At 33.9% G+C, this 24,621-nt stretch overlaps 1 protein-coding gene across 2 annotated transcripts; it reads left to right on the top strand.

The window, feature by feature from the left end:
* The first annotated feature begins 3,794 nt into the window (after positions 1 to 3,794).
* On the top strand, positions 3,795 to 22,312 carry LOC138712096 (erlin-2-B-like). 2 transcript variants are annotated; one of them, XM_069843490.1, is made up of 8 exons: positions 3,795 to 3,859; positions 4,235 to 4,350; positions 4,793 to 4,873; positions 6,801 to 6,909; positions 7,757 to 7,863; positions 11,880 to 12,031; positions 13,390 to 13,571; positions 14,916 to 22,312. In XM_069843490.1, exons 2-8 carry the CDS (start codon positions 4,243 to 4,245, stop codon positions 15,179 to 15,181), a joined length of 1,005 nt encoding a protein of 334 aa, XP_069699591.1. In that variant the 5' UTR covers positions 3,795 to 3,859; positions 4,235 to 4,242; the 3' UTR covers positions 15,182 to 22,312. The 2 variants fall into 2 exon arrangements, with proteins under 2 accessions (XP_069699591.1, XP_069699592.1); XM_069843491.1 differs by lacking the exon at positions 3,795 to 3,859 and adding an exon at positions 3,959 to 4,080.
* Positions 22,313 to 24,621: the final 2,309 nt, after the last annotated feature.

Raw genomic sequence — 24,621 nt, 5'->3', positions numbered from 1 at the left:
TTTTATTCTAAGTTAAGAAATTGCTTATGTTAAATAACTAATTTTTTTAATGTAATAGCGATGTTGCATCAAGACTAGAAGTGCATTTTTTTTTTTTTTAATTTATTGAGTATGTCCCAACGAGTATAACTCATATGTAGGGGCTATACAAGAACACATACATATGTTATACAATGCAATTGAAAAAGTCATGAAACTACAGTCTGTGAAAAACAAACAATAATACAGGAATTTATGAAAGAAAGAAAGCAAAATAAGAACAAATAGTAAGATAACACAAATCTTTGGGCAGAAAGAAGAAAAAGTTTGAAACCATGAAATAAATAAATCAACTAAGAATTAAAATAAATAATCTTCCCAAAAACGTATTTTTAAACAATTCTTAAAACACCGGCAATTTGATAAAAGTCTATATTCTAAAGGAAGTTGGTTAAAAGTTGTTGTTAAAAAATGGGGAAGTCCTTTCGTTCCATAAGTTACTGAGCTATGCTGAGAAAAAAATATATTGTCTTTTTGTCTTGTTAAATAAGTATGTATATCTTTATTAAACTGAAATATAATATTACTATGTATTAAATTGTTAATAACTTTGTACATGAAAGTTTAAGTTTTTAAGTTTAATGCTGATAAATATGTATAGTAATGTGATAAATTGTAGGATATTAAAATATTGTTGCCATATAGTATGTCGGCTTTGCTTTAAGCAGTACAGGGCAAAATTTAAGAAATAACTTATTTTCATTAATTGAAATAAATTACTGATTAAATTTCCAACTTCTTTACTGTGCTAAATTGAAATAAATTGTCCTGGACCAAAGACTTTAAAAGTACATTCGGTTTTCGATTATTTGGTCCAAATCCCAGAAAAGAAAAAATAACAACAGAACCTCATGCCTATGAATCCATGTGGGATGTCTGTTTCGAAAAATACACATGCTGACCATCCACTTGAATATGCTTGTTATGAGTCCAGGTTTCCTTACTTAAGTGAGATAAGGTTTCCTATCATCTTGCTGTTACACTTTTATATACACTGTTAAGCATTGTATCAACAATTCTTTGTGGCAGCTAATCCTCGTGGTTTATTCAAAGATTGGTAATTCATATTTTCCGACTAAAGTAGGAATCGCAGACATTCCATTTTACCCAGGAAAGTCCTGTTTTTAGAAATTTTGTCCTGGTGTACCAACACAGTCCAAGCAGGATGTTAAATGTCCTGTTTTTCACGAAAGAAGCTCAGTGTGTAATTTTTAAGGTCTCGCCAAAATATTGCGTCCATCATCAAACGATTTTCTGAGAAGAGAAAGAATTTTGCAAATGTTATTTTCTTACAAAGTCAGAATGTAATATTTTCAAAAGTTATATTAAACATTGAAAGAGATAAAGGCAGGGGGGGCTCGCCGGTAAGAGCTGTGGAGCTGCAGCACTCCCTCTGCTTTGTCAAGAAAATAAAAATAATTTTAATGTGTAGAATAATTTTTTATAGCTTTTCTTAAGTAAATTTCTTTATATTTCATCTGGCCGGGAATATGTACTATTATCTGATGCGTCCTGGGGTCTGCAGGGTGGGACAGCTCATAGAGAGTGTGTCTTGCATGGTCAGGTTAGAGAGGTGAAGGGAAGCAGAGGGAAACTGCCGCTGTTAAAACCCATATTTCGCTGCAGTGCTTGCAGAGCCAGGCTACAAGGGAAGATCTTTCCTCCCCTCCCACACAGCTATTGTAATGCTGCGTCAAATGGATTCTCTATTCCCTTAAAACTTAATGACAAAATTTTTATTTCTCTTCACATACTTATTGTTGTAGAATCTTATCGAGTTAATATAACGAAATTAATATCCTCTTTTGCCTTATTATTATATATCCAGCCTCCTTAACTCAAAATGTTTGCGCGAGTAGAATCCTTTTGATATAGCATGTAAAATACGAAAGAGACCTCTTTCCAGTTTTAGAAAATTGTTGACCATCATTATATCCGAGTGTTGCTTTGGTGTGACATCTTAGTACCGTAACTTAACCAGTGCAAATGTGCAAGCATGAGTGTGTGTGAATTACAGAATATTAATTTTTCTCAACTTTCCCTTGCGGAGAAGATTGAAGTGAAATTTGTATATACCAAAATCTACTGCAGCACCCCCAATCCACAAGTTCACGAGCCACCACTGGATAAAGGAACTATTTCTGGAATGATTCAGTAAAATGAGCTAAAGCTGTCTTAAATGCCTTGATGATTTGAATTGGGACAGTGTGAGAGAATTCTACAGTACACTAAAGGATACATTTCCTCCAGCCAAGTCTTTCATTATTGAACTTTTTTATGATTTCATCGTTTTGCAAGTGTTGGTACCTAACTGGAAAAAAAATCAGAAAGTTGAACAGTATACATAAAAGTGTAACAGCAAGATGGTAGGAAACTTTTGCACACTTAAGAAAGGAAACCTGGACTCATAACAAGCATATTCAAGTGTTGTTATCCTTTGGCTTGACTAAGATTAGCTCAAACGTTCTCAGTGAAAAAATTTTCTCTCAGATGAACACTTTATGGATCTAAGAAAAAACACCCTTCAAGTAAATACCATTAAGTCAATTTTGTTATTGAAAACATATTACAAGGAACTTACTTGTATAAAGTTCATTGAAATAATATCGTCTAACATCATACTCTTGAAAATTGTTGTTCACCCTTCCGAGAAATACCCTAAACAAACCCTCAACCTCCAAATCAACGAATTCATGTGAAACTGAAAATCTGACTGGCTCACTGGCCCATGTATGACTAATGTTGAGGACAAAGATAACACTGGGTTTACTTGACAAAATTATAATATTATCACGAATTTTTGTGAATGAAATTGATTTTCACTGAGAAAACGTGTTGTACTGGTATGCCAATTCTGAGAACTAAATCTGATAGTTAGGCTATTATAAAAATAAACCTAACCAATACAGTGCACCTTAAACCCCAAAAAATTTAAATGTAAACTTACATAATATGGAACTGCTGTTATACCGTTACTAAAATATTTGTGTACATAGAACCAAGTGTCCCAGTTCTTTATTTTGAAAATCTGAAATCCCTAACTAAAGCCCTGCTTAACAGCAGGCCTACATGTAGCTATATTAAAAAATTGAATAGCCTACATAAGTAATAAGTTATCATAAAAATTGCATTCAAATGAAAGATTTTAAGCGTCAATAAATTGTTGTTGTTTAGTCAATTGTCCGAAGACAGGTCTGAACCTCACAACTGATACCAACAAGGCACCACTTATGAAGCAACTAGCCAGGAGATAATAGGGTAGGGGGACCAGTTCCTTTCCCCCTCCATTGCATACATCGCCAACTAGTTCCATATTAGTGATATTACACAGAGACTACAGCATACAAACAGTTGTTATTCCTTCAACACATATCAAGTGAGATGTAATGCTTGATAATCACAGAACAACAAAATAATAGATGTACATATCAGCCAGAACCTCAATCAGAGGATTTAATTATTGTGAATTATTAATCTCATTTCCTGCTTTCTTCAACTTATCAGATATTTTATATTTAGCGGGCTTAGTTTTTAAATCAGTCTGGCCAAATTTGATTTTGAAGTTGCAAATTTTGACTTTGATCCTGATATTTTATCTAAATTGGAAGGAACTTGTAGCTAATTATTTGTATATTTAAATCTTTAAATAAATTAAAAATTCAAAACTTCTAGAAACTATTTATTTCATATGTTTTCTCTTATAATTGTGTTGGAATATTGGTAAGTCAGGTGGCACATTATTTTGTTGTTTTGTGGTTGGCACTGTAGATATGGCGCTATGCAGCTAGGCAGCTGATGACCTGCTGCGTGCTGAAGAGGGGTATGTAATGTATTTTTGTCTGTATATTTTATTTATGCGTACGCTAGTTGATGGTTACTAAATGTATAATTACAGTGTGAATGTAAGTTTTTAACAAACAATGCTTTCCACAGTTTTTCATTTATTCAGAAAGCGACGTTTTTATGTTTTGGCACGCCCACAGACCGTACTGGAAGTTTAAAAAGAAATAACGAAGGAAACTAATAAATTTATCATGTGAGGTAACATGTGTCTCGTCGTATTGAATACTTGGATTACTTATTTCATTATGACTGCATACATGTGGCCAATCAAATTGTAAAATATTTCTAAGTGTATGTTCAAATAAATTGTTGCTTTACCGGTATGTAACGTTATTTACTTTGCTTTTTTCAGGGTAAATAATGGCCGAAATGGTTGGAGTGCTAGCTGGATTTTTTATTGTTATGGGAATTGTTCTTAATTTTTCTTTGCATAAACTAGAAGAAGGCCATGTTGGAGTGTACTATAGGGTTAGTATTGAATAATTTCTGAGAAACAGTTTAGTCTACAATAAATTTGTTTGTGTACTCTATACTCTATATTATTTAACCAATAATCCCTAACTAACCTTGTCATATACGTTCTTTATGAGTTATATGGATTAAATGAGTGGATAGCTAAGTGACATTAAGTCGAGGTATGTGACAAGGTTAGTGGGTTAGTTGAGATTATTTAAGGGGCAAATCGCATTAAGCAGAACGCAGATGCTCCGCCCACCACGCCTTCCACTTTTCCCCAACTAGCTCACCAGACACACTACGTGATACGTGAGTGTTGTGTCGAAATGAACATTTCATGTGGGTGGAGATAACTTCCCCTATTGGCGTTCTCTTTAATGCGATTTATCCTATTTAAGTGATGTGACAATATACCTTTCTATCGTATTTTTTAAACTATGACTATGTGTTTTAGGGAGGAGCTTTACTTCATAATACCAGTCAACCTGGATTCCATATGATGATTCCTTTCATTACAACTTACAGAGCTGTACAAGTAAGTGAAGTCTCAGTAGCTACTGTCTTCTGTAGGGTATAGAATAAATTATGTGCAAAAGTCTAATGTTCCATTGCAGCTACACTGTTTTACACACAACAGAATTCTTATTCTCGTTGCAAAGTATTATTTATGATACAATGTCAAGATGTTAGGCCTATATAGTCTGAATACCTGTCCAAGACTACGTAGACCTAGTTTGATGCTATATCATCTCATTAAATTTGTTTGGGCTACAGAACATAACTTCATGTTGCGATATTTTTTACTAGATTTTGAATAACAATAGACTTCAATTGTCGCAATTGAAAGGTCATACCTGAGTGACAAAATAATTCGCTAAACTAGGGAATAAGTACTTCCTTTGTACTCCGCTTGTGCACCTTTAACTGTTTGACAGATCTTTTTTCAGTCATATCAACGTAACTTAGGTGACATTACCAAAGTTTCATGTTAGTGTACACTCGAATTTTTATAAGTGTTAATATCAAGATACTCACTTTTCATATTCCTTGCATATACGAATCTATGACAGGTTAGGTTAGTTTAGGCTTTTGAATATTACTTATATCCCAGCCACTATAGGAACTTGATAAAATACCTTGAAAATGCCTTGGATTTGTAGTATTGATTAGTAGAAATTGATGTGATCACTGGGAGAGTTGTAAGCCCTCCCAACCCGCCCTACATGCGTACCTTATGTATGAAAATCGCGAGTAAATGAAGAATACGGCCATATTTCTTTAATGTAACAGTGGGTTTCAGTGTCGCCAACATAGTAATGATACTACACACCTAATCAAACCGAACTTAACCTGTCACACAGTACACACCTAATCTAACCTAACCTGGCAATTAATACTACACACCTGTAGTAACATCCCTCACATTTAGTATAATTTCGTTTGCATGTATTGCCGGCCCTGCTTCTCGTGTCTGTAGCCATTTAGTGGAAGTGGATCGTAATTCGAGAAAGGATGGTGACTTTCGTAATAATTACATTTAGTTCTTTCAGTGTATGTTTTGTGATATATTAAATTTTTTAATGTAGTAATAATTCTATATATTGTATATAGTTACAATAATAATTGAAATGTGTTGTGGTTGTGATAAAAGTAGGTATCGAAAATTTGTCCATAGCGCCACATTGGCAGTGATAAAAGTGTGCAATATTCGTTCAGTGACTGGTGGATTCTCTGTATTGACCACTAAAAATTGTCTAAGAATGTGCCCTTTCTTTTTCTATCCCACTAGAATTAATTTCAAGTGTAGCTTTTCTAGTAATTTAAACAACTGAACATCTGTATCATGTTGGGTAACATATGTATATTTGTCCTAGATATGACTCAATAATAGGTTGCAAACCTTTTAAATAGTCAGGTTCCCATAAAGAATATGTTTCACGGAATTAATGCTACACGATCTTACTGGTTCGTGTGTTGCCAGATCTAAGTGTTAGCAGTAGCAATGGGAGGCAACTTCAATTATAAAAGATTGCCTTACCACTTAAAAAAACTGCATTGAACCGTCAAACAATTTTTTTTTATGTATATTATGTTGTTTTCTAATGCCAGGTATTTGACAATAAAGTCATTTGACCTTTATGTATATTATTATTTATCATTAATATGTATGGGCATGTTATTTATCATACCTCTATTCCAGTGGCATATGTGACACCACTCATTCTGCCCTTTTTTTTTTTTTTTTTTTTTTTTTTACGAAGATTAAATGAGTTTAAAACCATTGAACACTGATGGTAAGACAGTGTTTTGAAATTTGTGAAGACTGTTATGAGTTTTAACCAATTTGAATTTAATGTAGACTGTGAAATTGTGCTGTAAAATAGTGTATTGTGATTACAGAATGATTTTCTTTAATGTGGGCATGACTAATGAATATATACTAACTTATTAACTTATTGCAGGTTACGCTACAGACAGATGAGGTTAAGAATGTGCCATGTGGGACGAGTGGAGGAGTAATGATATACTTTGATCGAATTGAAGTAGTTAATATTCTTAGTGCAAGCAGTGGTGAGTACTTTGCTAATTTACTTCAGTTCAGATGTTGCATGTCCCAGAATTAATCTTTTGTCAGAAATATGTTATTAAAAACTTTGTTCTTTCCACGAACACAGAACAGTGAACTGTGTTCAAGATGTTAATTCACTCGCAAAGGTCAGTGTCTCAATATCAAGAACAAAATTGCACATTTACAAATCGTAAAACAGCAGTGAAAACAGTCTGAAGAAAATGTTTTGGTTAACAGAAGTTATGACAATATTATTCGAGATACTGAAATACTTTCTTTAAGTAGGCCTAGTGGAAAACCTTTTTTGTAAGGTGTTCAATAAATAATCAAAATGAAATATGGTCTCGAAAACAAAAATGTTTATAGTATGGTGGTTATTTTTTTTATTGGTTATATTACGATGTTTTATCAACTGCTATGGTTATCTAGAGCCTGAATGAGATGAAGGTGATAATGTCAGCGAAATGAGTCCAGGATTGAGGCGCCGAAAGATGCCCAGCATTTGCTCTTAATGGGTTGACGGAAAACCCCGGTAAAAAAACCTCAACCAGGTAACTTGTCCCAACCAGGATTTGAACCCGGGCCTGCTGGTTTAACAGTCAGGCATGCTAACTGTTACTCCACAGTAGTGGACTAGTGGTTCTTAACACAGAAATATTACAGACTTCTTATAGGCCTACATATATTTATTTTTCAAAATTAAAAAGCAAAAGGTTTCTCATGTGATGTGTGAGCACAAAACAAATTTGTAGGCTAAATTTTTTCTCACGGTGAATTACGTGCTTTTAAAGTGAACAGTTTGTATTACCATTCCAGTGTTTTTTAACTACATGTGATTTTATGTTGCAGTATATGATATTGTGAAGAATTACACTGCAGATTATGACAAAACACTAATATTCAACAAAGTACACCACGAACTGAATCAGTTCTGCAGTGTCCACAACTTGCAAGAGGTAAGATTTTCTTATGTACAACATGGAGATAACTCTTTTTGGCCAGTGGTCTTCAATATTTGCACATGCAATACAGTTAGAGTTATAACAATTGAGGTCTTCTCTCAAACTTGAATTTGACTCCAACATCTTGAATTTGAAATACAGAGCATCAAACATTTTATATCTCCTATAATAGTATGGCACAGAACAACATTGAAATATTTCTAGGGAGTGCTTTGTTTGTTGGAGGGAAATAATATTTTGTCAGGAGGGTGATGTGTTATTAAGGATTCAATACAGTGTATCAACGGTGTTGAAAAGCAACATTGTATGTCAAAAAAAATTAAGAAAATAAGATTTCACTTTATTTCTATCAATCAAGTTTTCCCTAACCTTCTCAAACACATCTTAAATCACTGCATGGAGACAAACTTCACAAGAAGCGATTTAAATATCCTCTTATGTCAGACATTTGTTGTTTATCAAGATACTAAAACGTTTTTTTTTCACTCGCCTGTAAAATTGATTTTTTTGACATACGAGGTACATTAAATTTGTTTCAGGAAATACCTCAGTTGCTTAAGAGATACAACCAAACTGGAATTATGACCAGAAACACAGGGACACTTCATTTATTATTCTATCAACAGGTGTGCATGTTTGTGTCCGTGAATGTATATCTTGTCGATAATTTAATAACTGTGGTGGAAATTGCCTTGTATATATCCTTGTGTTTGTAATTATCACAGGTTTTTGTTCTCCATAGCTTGAACTTCAAGTCCTAAGCTGTTTTGTATGACTTCATGTATGAAAATAAGATTTGCTTATATTTTGTAAAATATTATATAACAAGTTTTCAAAAAAATGAAGTAATGTACGAAATAGTAGAAGAAGTAACTGCAATTTTAAGAATGTATTTTATTTTTACTTTATTTCAATTAAAAACTTACATGATGATAAATTGCTGGCCTACAACATATAAGGATTTTTTTCTCCGAAGAGTGAGTAAAAATAATATCATATGCTTTTTTTTCTTAAGGAAAATAATGTTCGTCCGTTTTCAAACTATCTTTAGGGCAAAAACACTTATGTTTGAGCTAGAGAGACAGATGAAGTTTGTGGGATGAACATCAGTAGTCATCAAGTGAAACTGTATAAAAAATGAAGATATATTTTTAAATATCTTAAAACTGAGCCAATCTGAGGATACAGCTGTAAATAGCAGAGGAATTGGCAAGAACACCTAAAGAGAATGATCCCTAAAACAGTTATGTATTATTGTCCTCGTGGTAAAAGATCATTGGGTTGCTCCATGAAAAGATGACACGAAAATTAAAATCTTTTGTATAGACTGTAACATTTCTCAAAAGCATTAATACTTGCCAGGAAGAACAAGTACGAGAAACTTGAAAAATGTCTGCTCGCGAGTTCAGTTCTTATGTTTTTTATGTTTGAAGAAATCTTAATTTATAAGTGGTGCAAAATTAAAGTTTTCAATATTAGTAATATCCAAAAATAACAATTCATTCCATTACGAATGTGTTATTGAATTGAATGTTCAGTTCTTACGTTTTTTATGTTTGAAGAAATCTTAATTTATAAGTGGTGCAAAATTAAAGTTTTCAATATTAGTAATATCCAAAAATAATAGTTCATTCCATTACGAATGTGTTATCGAATTGAATATGCCAGCTTGGTAAATTTTGTAAACAGTGTTTATCATCCACTTCTATGTTCAGGCTCCATGATCTGTTCGAGACTTTCTTGTTTTTACACTACATTATAGATGCAAAAACGTTTCAGGGCAACATATTGATACCATTATCAGGAAGGGTAGGGAAAGGTGAGCCATCTGTCGAAGTCTGATAATGGATCCAACAGATAGATTCCCCTTTTCACACTTTCACACTTCCCTTGGTGATGGAGCTGATAATTTCCTCCGAATGTTGCATTTTCTCCATTAGTGACACAGTGCAAAACCTATGATTTCACACCATGTTGAACATCATGAAAGTCTTAAATCATGCTTTTTCACAACTTTTTTCGAGTACATAATAATGATTCCTCTCATCTCTGTTTGGGCATAATATGTTAGATAATATTAAATGCAGTTTTATGTGGAAGTTGGATAATTATGTGAATCAGTAGTTAATTAACATAATTGTATATGTCCTAATTACGAACTTTTAATATTATATATTTTCATTCAGTTTTATAATTTGGAACTCTACAGTTATTTAATGTTTCTTGTTTTTTTTAAGAGAGAGAGAGCAGTATGATTTTCAAAATATTTAAGAAACATAAAGCTACTATTGCTGTTGTTTAGTCAACTGTCTGAAGACAGATTTGAACCTCATAATTTTTGTTAATAGAGTCTTCTTCGTCCATTCTATCTATGTGATTCTTCAATTGCTATCTGTTACTGCTACTCACTTTTCCAATAATATTACATTGTTTGGATGCCAAAGATATGTAAAATGTTGATAGAAGAACTTTGTTACTTCTTTATTATTCACAACTATATTTACAGTTAAACTTTTGAATGTTTATATAATATTTTGTTTTGTATGCGCTTTCAATGCGATTATATGAACAGAATATGAAAATATAACATGAAAGCAATCCAAGCAAGTGTTTTCTGTACGGCATCGTCTCCTTTTTCATTTGTCTGCTATCCTAAACTTATATTATCTGATAGGATATGCTATAATACATTGTTCGTTGTGTTGAATATGAGTGGTGTGTTCTGGTAAATAACATATTTTCTGGTTCACTGTTAGAAGCCAATGTCAACACCAGCAGAGATACATTCTGATAAGACTCTGTTAGAGCAAATACTGAATGTAAACATGATAAGTACTAACATCTTATAATGGAGTTTCACAATAAATAACGCTTAAAATGTGTGAAATAAAAATTCACTCTTTTGCATCGAGAGAGATCCCAAGTAGATGCTTTCTTTTCTTTTCGTTGCTTTTAAGTAGCCTAAATCGTCATCTTTAATATTGTATGGAGTGATGCTTATGTTTATTAGTTCCATATTAGTCATTGAAATGAAGCTTAAAACCCGAAATCATAATTTATCAAGATATAATTCCCTACATGTATTATTGTAATCTCAAAATTACGTGCATGTTTTCAGCTACTTAGGATATCAATGAGCTAGTTTTTCTTTTATCCAGAATGTCTGAAATTCGAGTTTAGTCATGAAAAATCAAAATGCTAAATACATTTTTTTGAAATTTTGTAGTTCTCAGTCATTTATAAAGCGAACACATGTTTATCTTAATTAAATTGGCACTTCATTTATATCCATTAAGAGGGCTTATACTTGCTTCCATAAGCATCTAGATTCGTTTTTTTTATTTAATGTTCTGCCCAAGGACAGGTCTTTCACTGCAAACCCAACATTCTCCAGTCTTTCCTGTTTTCTGCCTTCCTCTTTGTCTCCTCAAATGATCCATATATCTCAATGTCATCTATAATCTGATATCTTCTTCTGCCCCGAACTCTTTTCCTGTTCACCATTCCTTCCAGTGCATACTTCAGTAGACAGTTTCTTCTCAGCCAGTGTCCCAACCAATTACTTTTCCTCTTCCTGATCAATTTTAGTATCATTCTTTCTTCACCCACTCTTTCCAACACAGCTTCATTTCTTATTCTGTCTGCTTCACATGTTTCATTCTTCTCCATATCCACATTTCAAATGCTTCTATTCGCTTATCTTCACTTCGTCATAATAACCCTGTTTCTGCCCCATACAATGCCACACTCCATACAAAACACTTCACGAGTCTTTTTCTTAGTTCTTTTTCCAGAGGTCTGCAGAAGATACTCCTTTTTTTATTAAAAGCTTCCTTGGCCATTGCTCTCCTCCTTTTGACATGGCAACAGCTCATATTACTGCTTATTCTACACCCCAAGTATTTGAATTGACACTCCATTTATAGCTGAGAAACGTACTAATAAATACTTGTTTCAAAAGAAAGTATAGTACATCGTTAATGATACATTTTGACGTGTATCTCTTTTAGGTTTACATAGATTTATTCGATCAAATTGATGAGAACCTTAAAACAGCTCTGCAGAGGGATTTAAATGAAATGGCACCTGGACTATATATCCAAGCTGTCAGAGTCACTAAACCCAAGATTCCTGAAACTATAAGGAAGAATTATGAATTGATGTAAGTTGTGTAAATCATTTATCGTTGTGTAATTTGCTGCAAATCATCCTGTTTGGTGTGGTAGTTATTGTGCTTTCCATAGGATTTGAAAATAATGAGTTCAGACCCAACTGAAAGCCTTGGGTTTTTAAAGGGCAATAAAATTCTTTAGCATGATTTCATGTGAAAAAGAGGTAAAACTGATAGTTCTGTGTCATACTGATGACACGTGAAATAAGCTATAAGCTCAGATAACATTACAGACTAGCTTTTCATGTTTTTCCGACAGATACATTAATTGGCGAATGTCTCAGTTGAGACTACAAAGTCTTTTGTGAACAAAACAGTAAAAGAAAGAGAGAGTAAGGTTGCATTAGGTCTTCAAATGCCGCTGTATTTGAGAGAGATAGAAAGGTCACTGCTTTATGTGATTTAGGTTCATTTTATGTTTTATATATATATATATATATATATATATATATATATACTTATTTATTTATTATCAGCTGCTATGGTCATCTAGCATCTGAATGAGCTGAAGGTGGTAATGCCAGCGAAATGAGTCACGGTCCAGCCCCGAAAGTTACCCAGCTTTTGCTCTTAATGATTTGAAGGAAAACCCTGGAAAAACCTAAACCAGGTACCTTGTCCCAACCAGGATTTGAACTTGCATCCATTCGTTTCACGGTATATTATATATTACAAGCTCTTTAGGGTTGAATGTCCCCAAAGCACATAGGCTGCAAAGCAGATCAATTGTGTCCTTTTGATGAGAGGATAAAAGTTGTTAATAAATTTTAGCCATGAGGATGGTTTTAACTATGCTTTCTGCAGGTGTTAACTATTCTGGTCAAAATTAGTTTTTTCTTCTGACAACATTAGGATAACATCATTAAAACTCTTAGAAACAAAGACTTTTAACATTAACTCGATATAATATAACCTCAAAGAAGCACTATATAATTGGCACATCTCTTTTGTATATGATGTAATAAATCTCGAAAACGCAGTCATAGGTTGAAGCAATGATATAATTAATAAATTTGTAAAATGTAATCTGTATACAAACATTTAGGCACATAATACTAATAGATCAATGAAAGCTTACCAGTCAAGATCTTATAAAGTGTTTTGTTTAAAAGTCTGTAGCATGCTACTAACTAACCTTGTGATGTTTCTAACTCTAAATAATTTCTTGCTGTATTGTACAAAGCTGAAATTTGAGATGTATACGTTCAATATGCACAGAACTTACAGTGTAAAGCTTATCACTCCGAATGTTCTTTTTTTATTTCTCTTAATTGCTTTTCACCAGTTACTTGGTTATGTGCAAATGCAATTTGTACTAGTGAAAATTATTTTCTTACTGAATTTTTCAGGGAAGGTGAGAAAACGAAGCTATTGATCTCTATTCAGCATCAGAAAGTTGTAGAAAAGGATGCAGAGACAGAACGTAAGAAAGCCGTTATTGAAGCAGAGAAGGAAGCCCTTGTTGCAAAAATACAATTTGATCAGAAAATTATGGAAAAGGAATCTTTGCAGAGGATGTCACAAATAGAAGGTATATCATTATGTTTTGTGTAAGATACATGTGCCTGAAAATTAGGGAATTGGCTTTTAATACAAAGTCAAAACGAAGTCATTTTCCTGCAGACTGAAATGAGAATTCAATTAATGGTATTTCTTGCATAATGCCACAATTACTAAGCTTGTGTTATGAGAAGAGTCATTAATAGAGCCTGGATGTTTAGGCATTTATAAGACTTAAAATAGGCAGGCAAAAATGCAAAAGACACAACAGGCAGGCAAGAAAAGCAATTAAAAACATGAAAAAGGCATTGTAAATTTAAAGAAGACACAATAGACACGCAAAAAATGCAATTACAACACGAAAAACGCCTTATAAAATTACAAAAGTCAAAATAGGCAGGAAAAAAAAGCAATTAAAAACATGAAAAAGGCACTATGAGTTTAAGAAAAGACATAATGCATTTTTCATCTAATTTATATGATATTCATGCAACATACTTTGCTATTTGTTTCACATTACCATTTAGATTTTCTGATGTTTAACTCTGCCTTCTAGAGGATAAAACAGTTTTCACCATAAGAAAGTGATCATTCTACATCAACCGGTAGATTTGTTTTATTTCGTGTAAGCCAGTATTTGAGACAGTGCAGTTTTCACTTTTCACTAGTGGCATTTGATGAGCAGGAGGAAATTTTAAGTGTACTGGTAATGCCGTTTGAGTAAAAAAAAAAAAAAGTTGGATTAATGTAATATTGAACTCGCATAAGAGAAGGTAATTTGAAGGCAAGAAAATATGTGTTGTCAAAAATAACTTAAAATGGCAAATAAATAAACTTTCAGTTCATTCTTAAAATGCAAAAATATGCAGCAAGAGCTTAAACAGAAAAATAAAATTTGTCCCTATCACTCCTAAATGTCTCGAAACACATTTAAATCTATATAAATTTGATATCTATGTCAACCCGTAATAAAAGTCATTTTACCAAACATCTGGGCTCTAAGTAGTCAAGGATTCCTCCAACAGAAAATAATGCAGAAAGCATGGCATACATGAGAGAAAGAGAAAAAAACAGACTATCAAAGGTAGAGGGCAGAATTGGACGAGGAAACAAATATAAATATAGGAATATAGAAAGAGATGCTGTAGTAGATACAGAAATAAGAGATTCAGTTAGGTATAGAGATTAAGAGATAATAAAAATATGGGTATGGATACAGATAAGAGTAGCTAAGAAGACAGTGCCAGAGTAACAGAACTAAGGATATAGATATAAGAGGAGATACAGAGTGCGAGAGTAATTACTTCTGTACAGTTCAAAATTTCTCCAAATCTCAAATATTTGGTTTTTATAACATTTTTTGTTTTTTTCTCAGATGAGATCCACTTGGCAAGACAGAAGAGTCGTTCGGATGCAGATTTCTACCAAACACAGAAACAAGCAGAGGCAAACAATCTGCTTCTTACGAAAGAATACTTAGAGATGAAGAAGTATGAAGCTATAGCTCAGAACAATAAAATTTATTACGGATCTGAGATTCCGAGTATGTTTATACATGGAGGCTGCAGCGGTTCAGAAAGAGTTTCTGATACAGTCATGGAATCTGTTGCTCAAACCACAATGAAATCTGAGAAAAATTAGATCTAGGAAGAATTTGTTTGTGGAGTTCGTCAGGTGAACCCAATTTGAACAATACTTGTATCAGGTTTAATTAAATGATTCCATTGTGAACCACATAACTGTAAGAAATGTTGATGTGTGTGATTTTTTTGTACTGAAGTATGTTCTAGAATCAAATAGGGATAAATGCTATCACTTTTCAAAAAAAAACTTGTATAGTCCTTAGGCTTTCTATGGAAAATAACCTTAAATATTCTAATAAAAACCTCAGGGATGTTTCTCTTTGTATGTGCTGTTCCTGCCTGGAAAAAAAAAAAAAAAAACAGTCTCAGTGTCACATTGAGGCAGTGTTCACCAGTAGTGAACATGGTGTATTGCCGATTAAGTATCCATAAACATTTCTGACTTTTTTTTAAAACTATGTATGAAATATTAGCAATTTTGAAATTTTCAGTGATTTATACAAGTTTACTTCAACGTATTGTACCAGTATATATTTTGGTCTTCATTATGCATACATTTGCCAATTTCCATTTTTCACTTGAAATAAATGCCAGTTCACAGTCCTACCTTAGATAATGCCAGAATTGAAAAGAATTACTGTAATTAATATACACAAGGATCAATCTGGAAGTAATGCACCACGTTTTTAATCATTTTTCATTTTACATATTTGCTAGCTTCACAATATACAATAATCTTTACGTTTCTGAAGGACTGTGTGCCATTTTGCAACAAGCAAAAGTGTACCTTCGTGCTAGAACTCTGAACCTATAATTTTCAGTAACTTTTTCACAGTTGTACCAAAAGCCTTCATCATTATAGTTTGTTCCATGAGTTTAGTCTTTTGAGTTCATCAGTTGGTGGTGTAAAATTGGGGCTGTTTTATTAGGCTTTTCACTTAAGTTTTGCGATTAAATGCATGGTTTGTAGATTGATATACAGCAGATTTCCAAAGGTGCAGATTTCAGTTTCTTCTCTTTTCTTTCTTATTCGTCTTCATTTTTATTAAGTTCGTTATTTAAAATGCTGTATCAACTACTCGGTTATTTAGTATCGATGAAATTGGTGATACTGAGATGAGGCCGAGGATTCGTCATAGATTACCTGACATACACATTTTCCCCACCTTATATTTGGGGAAAACCTCGGAAAAACCCAACCAGGCAATCAGCCCAAGTGAGAATCGAACCCACGCTTGAGTGCAATTCCAGATGGGCAAGTGCCTCAGCCGACTGAGCCACACCGGTGACTGTTTCTTCTTCCTTGGCGAATTCACGTGATGTAACTCCTTAAATTGAAGAAACTTCATTCCTGGCTAAACTGTTCGATACAGTGGTAGATGAATGAACAAGGATGAAAGTATGTGCCATTTTCGTGACTCTTGTATTTATTTTCGTATGTTGCATTACTTTTAGAGTGACCCTTGTAACAGAAGAAAGGAAAAGTCAGATTGAAGTGATGATAATGCAGTTTGTAACATTAAGGTATACTCGATATCATTTGACAGTTGTAGCATAACCATACAGTTGGAAGTAGAAAAACTTACAAGCATAAGGAGGTCTTCAGTCATTGGTTCAAGTGAAATACATGATAAATATTACTGGGAAACAATGTCTGCCAGTAGTAGCTGCTCTTCATGTGATGATCAGCAATAGCACGTGGATTAACTTGTTGAATGAGATATTTTCTTTTCTCACTCGAAGTACGTGATTATACTTTATTTTAGTTTACTGAAAGGTGAAAAATTTTACCTCTGCGACTTGTCGTTTACTCAGCAGTTATTGCTAGAACTAGAATGAGATAGCATCTGTTAAATAGTTGTGAACATGATGTATGAGTTGTATATGACAGAATTGCTAGTTATCATTGTGTGGGCAGCTATTGAAATTATAGCACTGTGTATGTTTAACTGCTTAATTGATCTAGGACTCTATTTTGCTAGTATTTCCCATGTATTTTTCATGATAATTCAGTCACGTCTGAGGCTCAAAGGCTAGCACACTGTTCTACAGTTCAGGTAGCATAGTTTCGATTCCCAGACAGATTGTGATGGAATTTGTGATGGACAAACCAGACGTTACAGAGGTTTTTTCTCAAGATACTCCCATTTCTCTCTCTCTCATTCCATCAACTCTCTCCACATTCTCCTTATTTCATCTATCATCTGCAATAGTCAAAAATAGACTGAGGTGAAGTCTTGAGAGCAGTAAGAGATTCTGATGCTTGTATAGGAAGGGCTTGGGGCTCTGTGTCTTGGAGCTTATGAGGCTGCTTGTCTGTAGATGAGACCTGGCTCTTTCAGGGCTAAGGCAAGATTGTCTACCTGTCAGCATCAGATTCACGAATGCCACCCAAGATATGTTGGACTTGGACAATCATTGCATAATATATAGGGCGCAAAATGGATCAAAGCAAGCTTAAGCGTAAGGATCCCTCTCAGTTCTGGCCAGAGAGAGAGAGAGAGAGACATATATATAGTGCGGGGGAGGGGGTTAATACAGATTGACCATAAAGTCTTTACAACATTACAAAAGTTATTACAAAGAAACTACTACAGTTACAGCTGTATGGTTTGTGGCAAAAGAAAGACAAACTCGAAAAGTTTTGTTGCAATGTCAGTACACTTCCACATGTGCACCCCTTGTTGCCTGCTGAATTTCTAAGCGATATTCAATTTCATACTATGTTTTGTGCAACATTTCTTGGGTGACACTAGCAACAGTGTCAGTTATCCTTCTTCTCAATGTGTCCATGTGTTACACACACTGTCTTTGACATAACCCCACAGAGAAAAGTCTGGAGGGGGTTATGTCTGGCGATCGTGGTGGCCAGGATATCAGACCGTCTTGTCCAATCCACCTATCAGGAAATGTCTCATCCAGGAACTCTCGAACAAGTGATTTCCAATGTGGTGGTGTGTTGTCTTGCTGGAAAATCGCCATGGGTTGTAAGTCATTAAGTTTAGGTACCTCATAATGTTTTATCAAATCCAGATAAATGTTAGCTATTATTATATGCTCAGCAAAAAGGGAGCAAAGATTTTTTTTAGTTGGTTATTTAACGACGCTGTATCAACTACTCCATCATTTAGCATCGATGGAATTGGTGATAGTGAGATGATGCCAAGGATTCGCCATAGATTACCTGACATTCGGCTTACGGTTGGGAAAATCTCGGAAAAAACCCAACCAGTAATCAGCCCAAGCGGGAATCGAACCTGCGCCTAGCAATGACTTTGTTATGCATCAAGCTGCACGAGATATTCAATTTAGGGCTATTCCTCTCATGTTCTATGCTGAAAAGTGGATTTTCTGAACCTGATATACACACAGTGTGCCGGTTCATTTTGCTGCTGAACATGTATTCGATCTGTTGCAAAATCTCGGTTGCAAAACAGCTTTGAGTTTGTCTTTCTCTTGCCTCTGTAATTTTCTTTTTAATTTTAAAAACTGAACATCTTTACGTATGCCAAAAAGTATACTGTCTGCCGCTTTGAAGTAACCATGCCTGACCGTGAAACAAGTGGGCCCGGGTTTAAATTCGGGTTGGAACAGGTTACGTGGTTGAGGTTTTTCCTTGGTTTCCTCTCAGCCTATTATGAACAAATGCTGGTAACGTTCGGCATTGGACTAAACTCATTTCACTGGCATTATGACCTTCATCTAATTCCACCGATAGATAACCATAGTTGACAAAGCGTCGTAAAATAACCAATTAAAACAAAGCATACATACTTAAGAATTATATTACAATACTGATTGTAAAAGAAGGTGTCTTTTTACTGCATATTGAGTAGTTGTGAACTAATGAAGACTATTAGCTAATGATGTCAGAGTTATTGATAAATTTACTCCTCTGCTCATGTTCTTAGCTAAAACTCGTAATCTCTTCTGCTTCCAACAGTATTTATTGTTGAGAAAACAAAACCATTATCAACTTGACTCAGTACGAATATAGGTCTCTCATCTCTCCTGACATTCAGTTGCATATATTATTGTACTGTTTCACAGAATCTGGAAAAAACTGTAAAATTTTGACACATCACATACTTGCCAATAAATAAATTTTTAGGGAGTGTAAACAGAGTATACTAAAATGTTGCTATGGAGAGAATTCTGGGAAAATAATACAACTCATAAGAATGACTTTAGAATACAGCTAAGTAGCTAAAAACCGTGCCACAACAGTGCGAGAAATCAAGGCAAACTGTACAGAAAAGTTTGTATAGTAATCATTTGAGGGAAAATACTTCCGTTTCATTCGCTGATTTTTTTTTTTTCAAGGGAAAGTACAATTTTTTGGTCCAGGGGAAATACTCGCCTTTATTCGCTGATTAAACGCATTAGTCATTTTAACATGATATTTTGTAACAACACTCACTAAGCTAGCCAAAGTCTCTTGTTCAGGGATAATTATTTGGAATACATTGCATAGCCATCTTTACCAATCACTTGTTTCTCGTCTCCTTTGGTTCGAGGCCGACATGGCACAGTCACTAATTCTGGAACAGTTTGTTTACCTGTATTCTGAAGTTAGCACTCATAAATTTGTCATGACCATCATTAACATTACATTGACTGAATTTTAGTTTCATTAACAAGTTCTCTTCCCCCCCCCCCTCCCCCGTAGTCATCATGTGAACAATGTGTGTATCATTTAATCTGTGGTTTCCATATGTGATTCACCTTACATCATATCACAATTGAATTTGTTGTGTGGCCAAAATAATAACAGTGTTGTGTTCATTTATTGTAAGTTGTGCCTACAGTTTGACATGAGACTCTGGGAATCATTGCAAATGAACACCAAAACAGTCTGAATTTTCAAGATGATTCAGTCAGAATACGTGTAAATATTCAATTTAATGTATGGTATAAGTTTTTATTATTTATACAACAGCACTTTGTCTCTTAAGCTTCATGAACTTTGTATTGCTAGTCATCACATTTAAATTTTTGTATCTTTCATTGATTTATAAGCAGTTATTATACATTATTCAACGGTATTTTTCAATGAATAATTCTTGTATTGCATCATAATATTTTAATCCTTTCCAATCCATTTTACTTTTTCAATAAGTAGTTGTCACTGATGGAGTGGTAACTACTCTTACCGTTAGGTTCTAGGATCACTGGTTCATACCCAGTTGAGAGTAGTAGAATTTCAAAGATGTTATAACGAACTTAACATGGCTTCTTTTGGAATTTAAGTAAAGCCAGAGGTCTGTGTCATACGTTTGCAACATGTAAAATAAACTTATCTCTGATTGAGTATACTGTAAGCTAAATTTATTCGTCATTTCTCACCCATGTTGAACATTTCCACTGTTAGGGGGTGATTAACTTCACCTTTCACCTTCTTTCAGAAATGGAATTCAGTACTATAAGACTAGCTGAGTTTAGAAAGGCCTAAATGTAAATTTATGTAACTCATATAGTGGTTTGTATTCAGACTTGTCATCATAGCAATGCAAGATAATAGCTGCATTGGATGCTCAGATAACAAGACATGAAAGGCAATGAAAAAATTGTGAAACAGAAAAAAAGTATAATGATAACACTTTCTGCATAGGAACAGAATTTGCATGGGGGATTGGTGCAAGTAATATTACTAAGACTAGTTAGTAAATAAAGCAGAAAGAAAGGTTAAAATAGATGGAAAAATGTTTCTGGATAACTGGTAGCCACCAGTGTAGCGTGTTTGCCTACTGTTGTAATATATGAAAATTAAATTTATAATATTTGTAAATCTTACAAGAAGTGTCCTACTTCGAGGTGGAATTCCCCAGAATCAGTTGGCAGTTTCAGAAGCCTATGCAGATCTTCATATTCATTCTTACATTTTGACAGTGCCAAGAAAATCTTGCTGCAGCTGCATTTCACTTCTTCACTGGCCGTCATTATAGGATGGAATACTTAGAAGATGCACAAAATGCAATGAATACAGGACAAATTCTCAACAAAGTCCATCTACTAACTTGCCAAAAATTAATTTGCCGAGTTAGCTCTGTGGCATCATGTCTGCCTCCAGACTGACTGGCCCGGGTTCGATTCCTGGTGGGATTAGAAATTTTCATGTAAAATTTCTCCATCATGCACTTTACTCAAAATTCATTCACAAAATCTATCCGAAGTGTTGTAACATCGGGTTTAAGTTCTTCTCTACAGTAATTTTGTACGGTTTTACCTTAAGTAACTTAGCCTCTCATATGAAAGTGTAGGAAATTCCTATTTGCTGAGAAAGATGCCAAAGAGATTTTTAGGACAATTTTTCAGTCTGTGTCCAATGTCCTCAAGAGTTTCTTCTGTAAGCATTGTGCAGCATCTTTTTCGTTTCTTATCTTGAACACTTACCATTCCACGAAATTTATTAAGCAAGTTTTGAATCTTAGTAAGACCTGAAACTCGAAGTCTTGAAATAATCTCTGACAGTGCGAATGGAATCATTATGGACATATGAATCATAAATGAACACTCATTAAATAGAATAATTAGAACTATTATTTTCCATTTCACTTTTTCTCTGCCGCCCCCCCCCCTTCCCCCCACTTTAGACTGTATACCATTGTGCAATAAACACACGTGCGTTTAGTATCCACTTATCCATTCACCATCCGAATATCCTGTTGGGCATTGTCAGCCAAGGCCAAGCTAACTTTCTGCTGGAGTTCTGCCAGATAATCCACTGCCTGATTTTACATGTGGCTTCTGGCAGTGTCACAACATATTGCTTATATGACCTCAGAGTTGGACGCACTCCTTGTTAGCTCTTGCAATAAATCCTCCTCCCCCCCTCCTTTTTTTTCTGTTAGACATTTGCCACTCTTCAGCAATTGCCTCTAATATTCTTTCCTCTTGATAAAGGAGAGCTCACTCAGTCATTTGGAATACTACTCGAATAAATGGCTAGCCTGTTGCAGAAGTTGAAAAAATTACATAAGATGTAGGATTGGGAAGGAAGCAGATTTTTGGACTTTGTAATTAGTACTATTCCAGCATTCTCCTGGAGGGACTTGGCAAAACCACGAAAAACCAAAGTCAGAATAGCTGGCCCCTGGAATCGAACCTCACACATCTCAAATACAAGATGGACGTGTTAACCACTACAGTACTGTGCTCAATGCAGTCCATACTTGTCATTGTGTTTTTCCAAGAAAAACCTATATTATCCATATAAATGGAACACAGGAAAGGAAAGGATTAAAAAAGAAAATTTGTATGTCGGATTTTATATGTTATCCTCACACAAACTACGGTACCATTTGACTGATAAATCCTGTGAATCCTAACAGTACTTATTCTTGTATCACTTGCTGCATTTCCTCTGCATTATCATGAAGGTGATGCTAGCTAAATTATTTAATTCCTTCAGTGCAATCAAGTCTTCACTAAATGTCAATACAATGCAAAACAGAAATCTAATCTTCATAGTATCAACATTAACAAATCTTATAAAGATAATTGAGATTTGTTATGGTTTAATTAATTTCTGTGGAGAGATTAGTCAGTTTTAATGGTTTGTTCCCAATCTTAGGACATTAATCTTAAAAGAGGAGGTCCCATTGGGAAATTCATACCAGCATATAGGGTTTGAAGAGTAGAATGACTGAATAACGAGGTAGACTAGTATGCATGGGTGTGTTATTACGAACCTCTGTATTTGAGCTTTCCTTTCTTATTTTTTTGTATTATATTCTATTGTTGAATACGTATTTTATATTGTCGTTACTTTAATGTATGAGACTTGCTGTTCAGTACCTAGGTGTGAGTCCACTCCCATAATGGACCTTTCTTTGTTACTACAATAAATATTCGGATTTACTCATTGCTATAGTGTGCCTGCATATGGTGTCCAACAGGCTATAAAATTGGTGCATAAGTAAAGAAGGAAGCATTTGACACTTTCTGTTATAAATTTGAGCTCTTCAAGATGAAGTGTTAAACTGTATCCCACTTCAACAGGAGAAAAAAACCTCAAAGCGAGTTTAATCAGTCCTATCAACTTCAATGACATTGAGCCCATAGCACATGGGCACATGGTACCAGTACCTCTTTTACATAAAAAAATTCGGAGTTAAACCCTGATATCTTATTGAGTTTCAGAAGCTTGCTTATTGGTGCTATTCTCTGCCCCATATTTTGTAAGCCTTAATGGTGTTGAAGAACAGAATGATATCTTCTCTTACTACACCAAATGGAAGGTGACAATACCAAAAAATTTCTTTCATTGTTATTACTGCCTTACTTTATGTGGTGATGAAATATGTCTTACGGGTGTCACAACTATAAATAGTTTGAAGTGCCGTAATATCTATGAAACATGCAGAAACAAAAAGACGTTAAAAACACGTAAATATTTTCATATTTATTAATTTGCGGTATTTAATGCTTTACATACTGAGTTTACATTTTACATATTGATGTCTGCCCAAAAATATATCTCTTTGTACATTAAAGAATAATATATTTAAATAATATTTTGTTTAAGAATAAGATGGTGAGATTGTCAGATATGGACACACTTAAATTGCACATTAGTTATGCTACTACTCCAAATATTGATTGTATTTCTTATTTTGAGATGCCTTTGATATGAAAATCTTATTTCATCTTAACTCAAGAATTTTTCCTGTTGTCAGATTATCAGATGTTACTTATTTGTGTGTCATTGTTCACTGGCACGTTATGAGCATGTGTTTCAAGCTTTGGTTGTGGGTAAATAATTTGTAACGAAATGTTCATTGTTCCACAAATGAATTTAAATAACGTATTCTGAATGTAATACCTGTGTTATAGATTCATTGATTGTATAAATGAGAACTTAAAACATTTTTAATTAAATTTAAAGTCGACAAAATTTCTTAATTGTATTGAAAACTTGATAATGTACGGTAATCATTGTTCCTAATCCTTTCATGCTCACTGTTATCCATTATCCTTGCACTATAAGCTGGCTACTGCATTTGATTCCTGTAACATCTCAGTTCAAAACCGCCATTTAGTTCAAACATGATTTGTAGTAACATAGCAAGTATAAGTAGTATTTGAGACATCTTTCTAATGCAAAATGTGATATAGTTCTGTTTTCTCTGCCAATTCGCATTATTTTTGTTTTTTATGTTAATTATAATGGATGGAAAAATTCATATTACTACTGTTATGAGCCCTCATATCTAATGATTAAGAATATGAAGAGAAAATAAAAAGTGAAATGACTGTACATTACTTATCCTATTCGAAAATATTCACAGGCAAAATGAATAATAAAAGAAGTCTTTTCTTCTAATTTTCATTTTGGAAATGGGAAGTTATAAAATAATGCTATGTTTTTCATATTGATATTAGAGAATTCTTTAACCATAACAGTATTGTTGAAATTTGGCTATTTTGATTTCTTGTTTTTCCCAGATGTGAAAGTTTGACAGATATGTTATGGAATATCGTGGAAAGAAGCCCAAA

This window comes from Periplaneta americana, chromosome 13 (genome assembly GCF_040183065.1).
Source record: "Periplaneta americana isolate PAMFEO1 chromosome 13, P.americana_PAMFEO1_priV1, whole genome shotgun sequence".
Taxonomy (NCBI): domain Eukaryota; kingdom Metazoa; phylum Arthropoda; class Insecta; order Blattodea; family Blattidae; genus Periplaneta; species Periplaneta americana.
The sequence above is the reverse complement of the archived record's forward strand: the minus strand, read 5'-3'. Positions and strand labels throughout refer to the sequence as shown.

What these genes read in the sequence shown, in the direction of transcription:
- LOC138712096 (XM_069843490.1), top strand. Translation starts at nt 4,243, where the DNA reads ATGGCCGAAATGGTTGGAGTGCTAGCTGGATTTTTTATTGTTATGGGA. An exon ending in TATTCTTAGTGCAAGCAGTG is followed by an intron (nt 6,910 to 7,756) that starts GTGAGTACTTTG and finishes TTTATGTTGCAG; the next exon opens with TATATGATATTGTGAAGAAT. An exon ending in GTGTCCACAACTTGCAAGAG is followed by an intron (nt 7,864 to 11,879) that starts GTAAGATTTTCT and finishes TATCTCTTTTAG; the next exon opens with GTTTACATAGATTTATTCGA.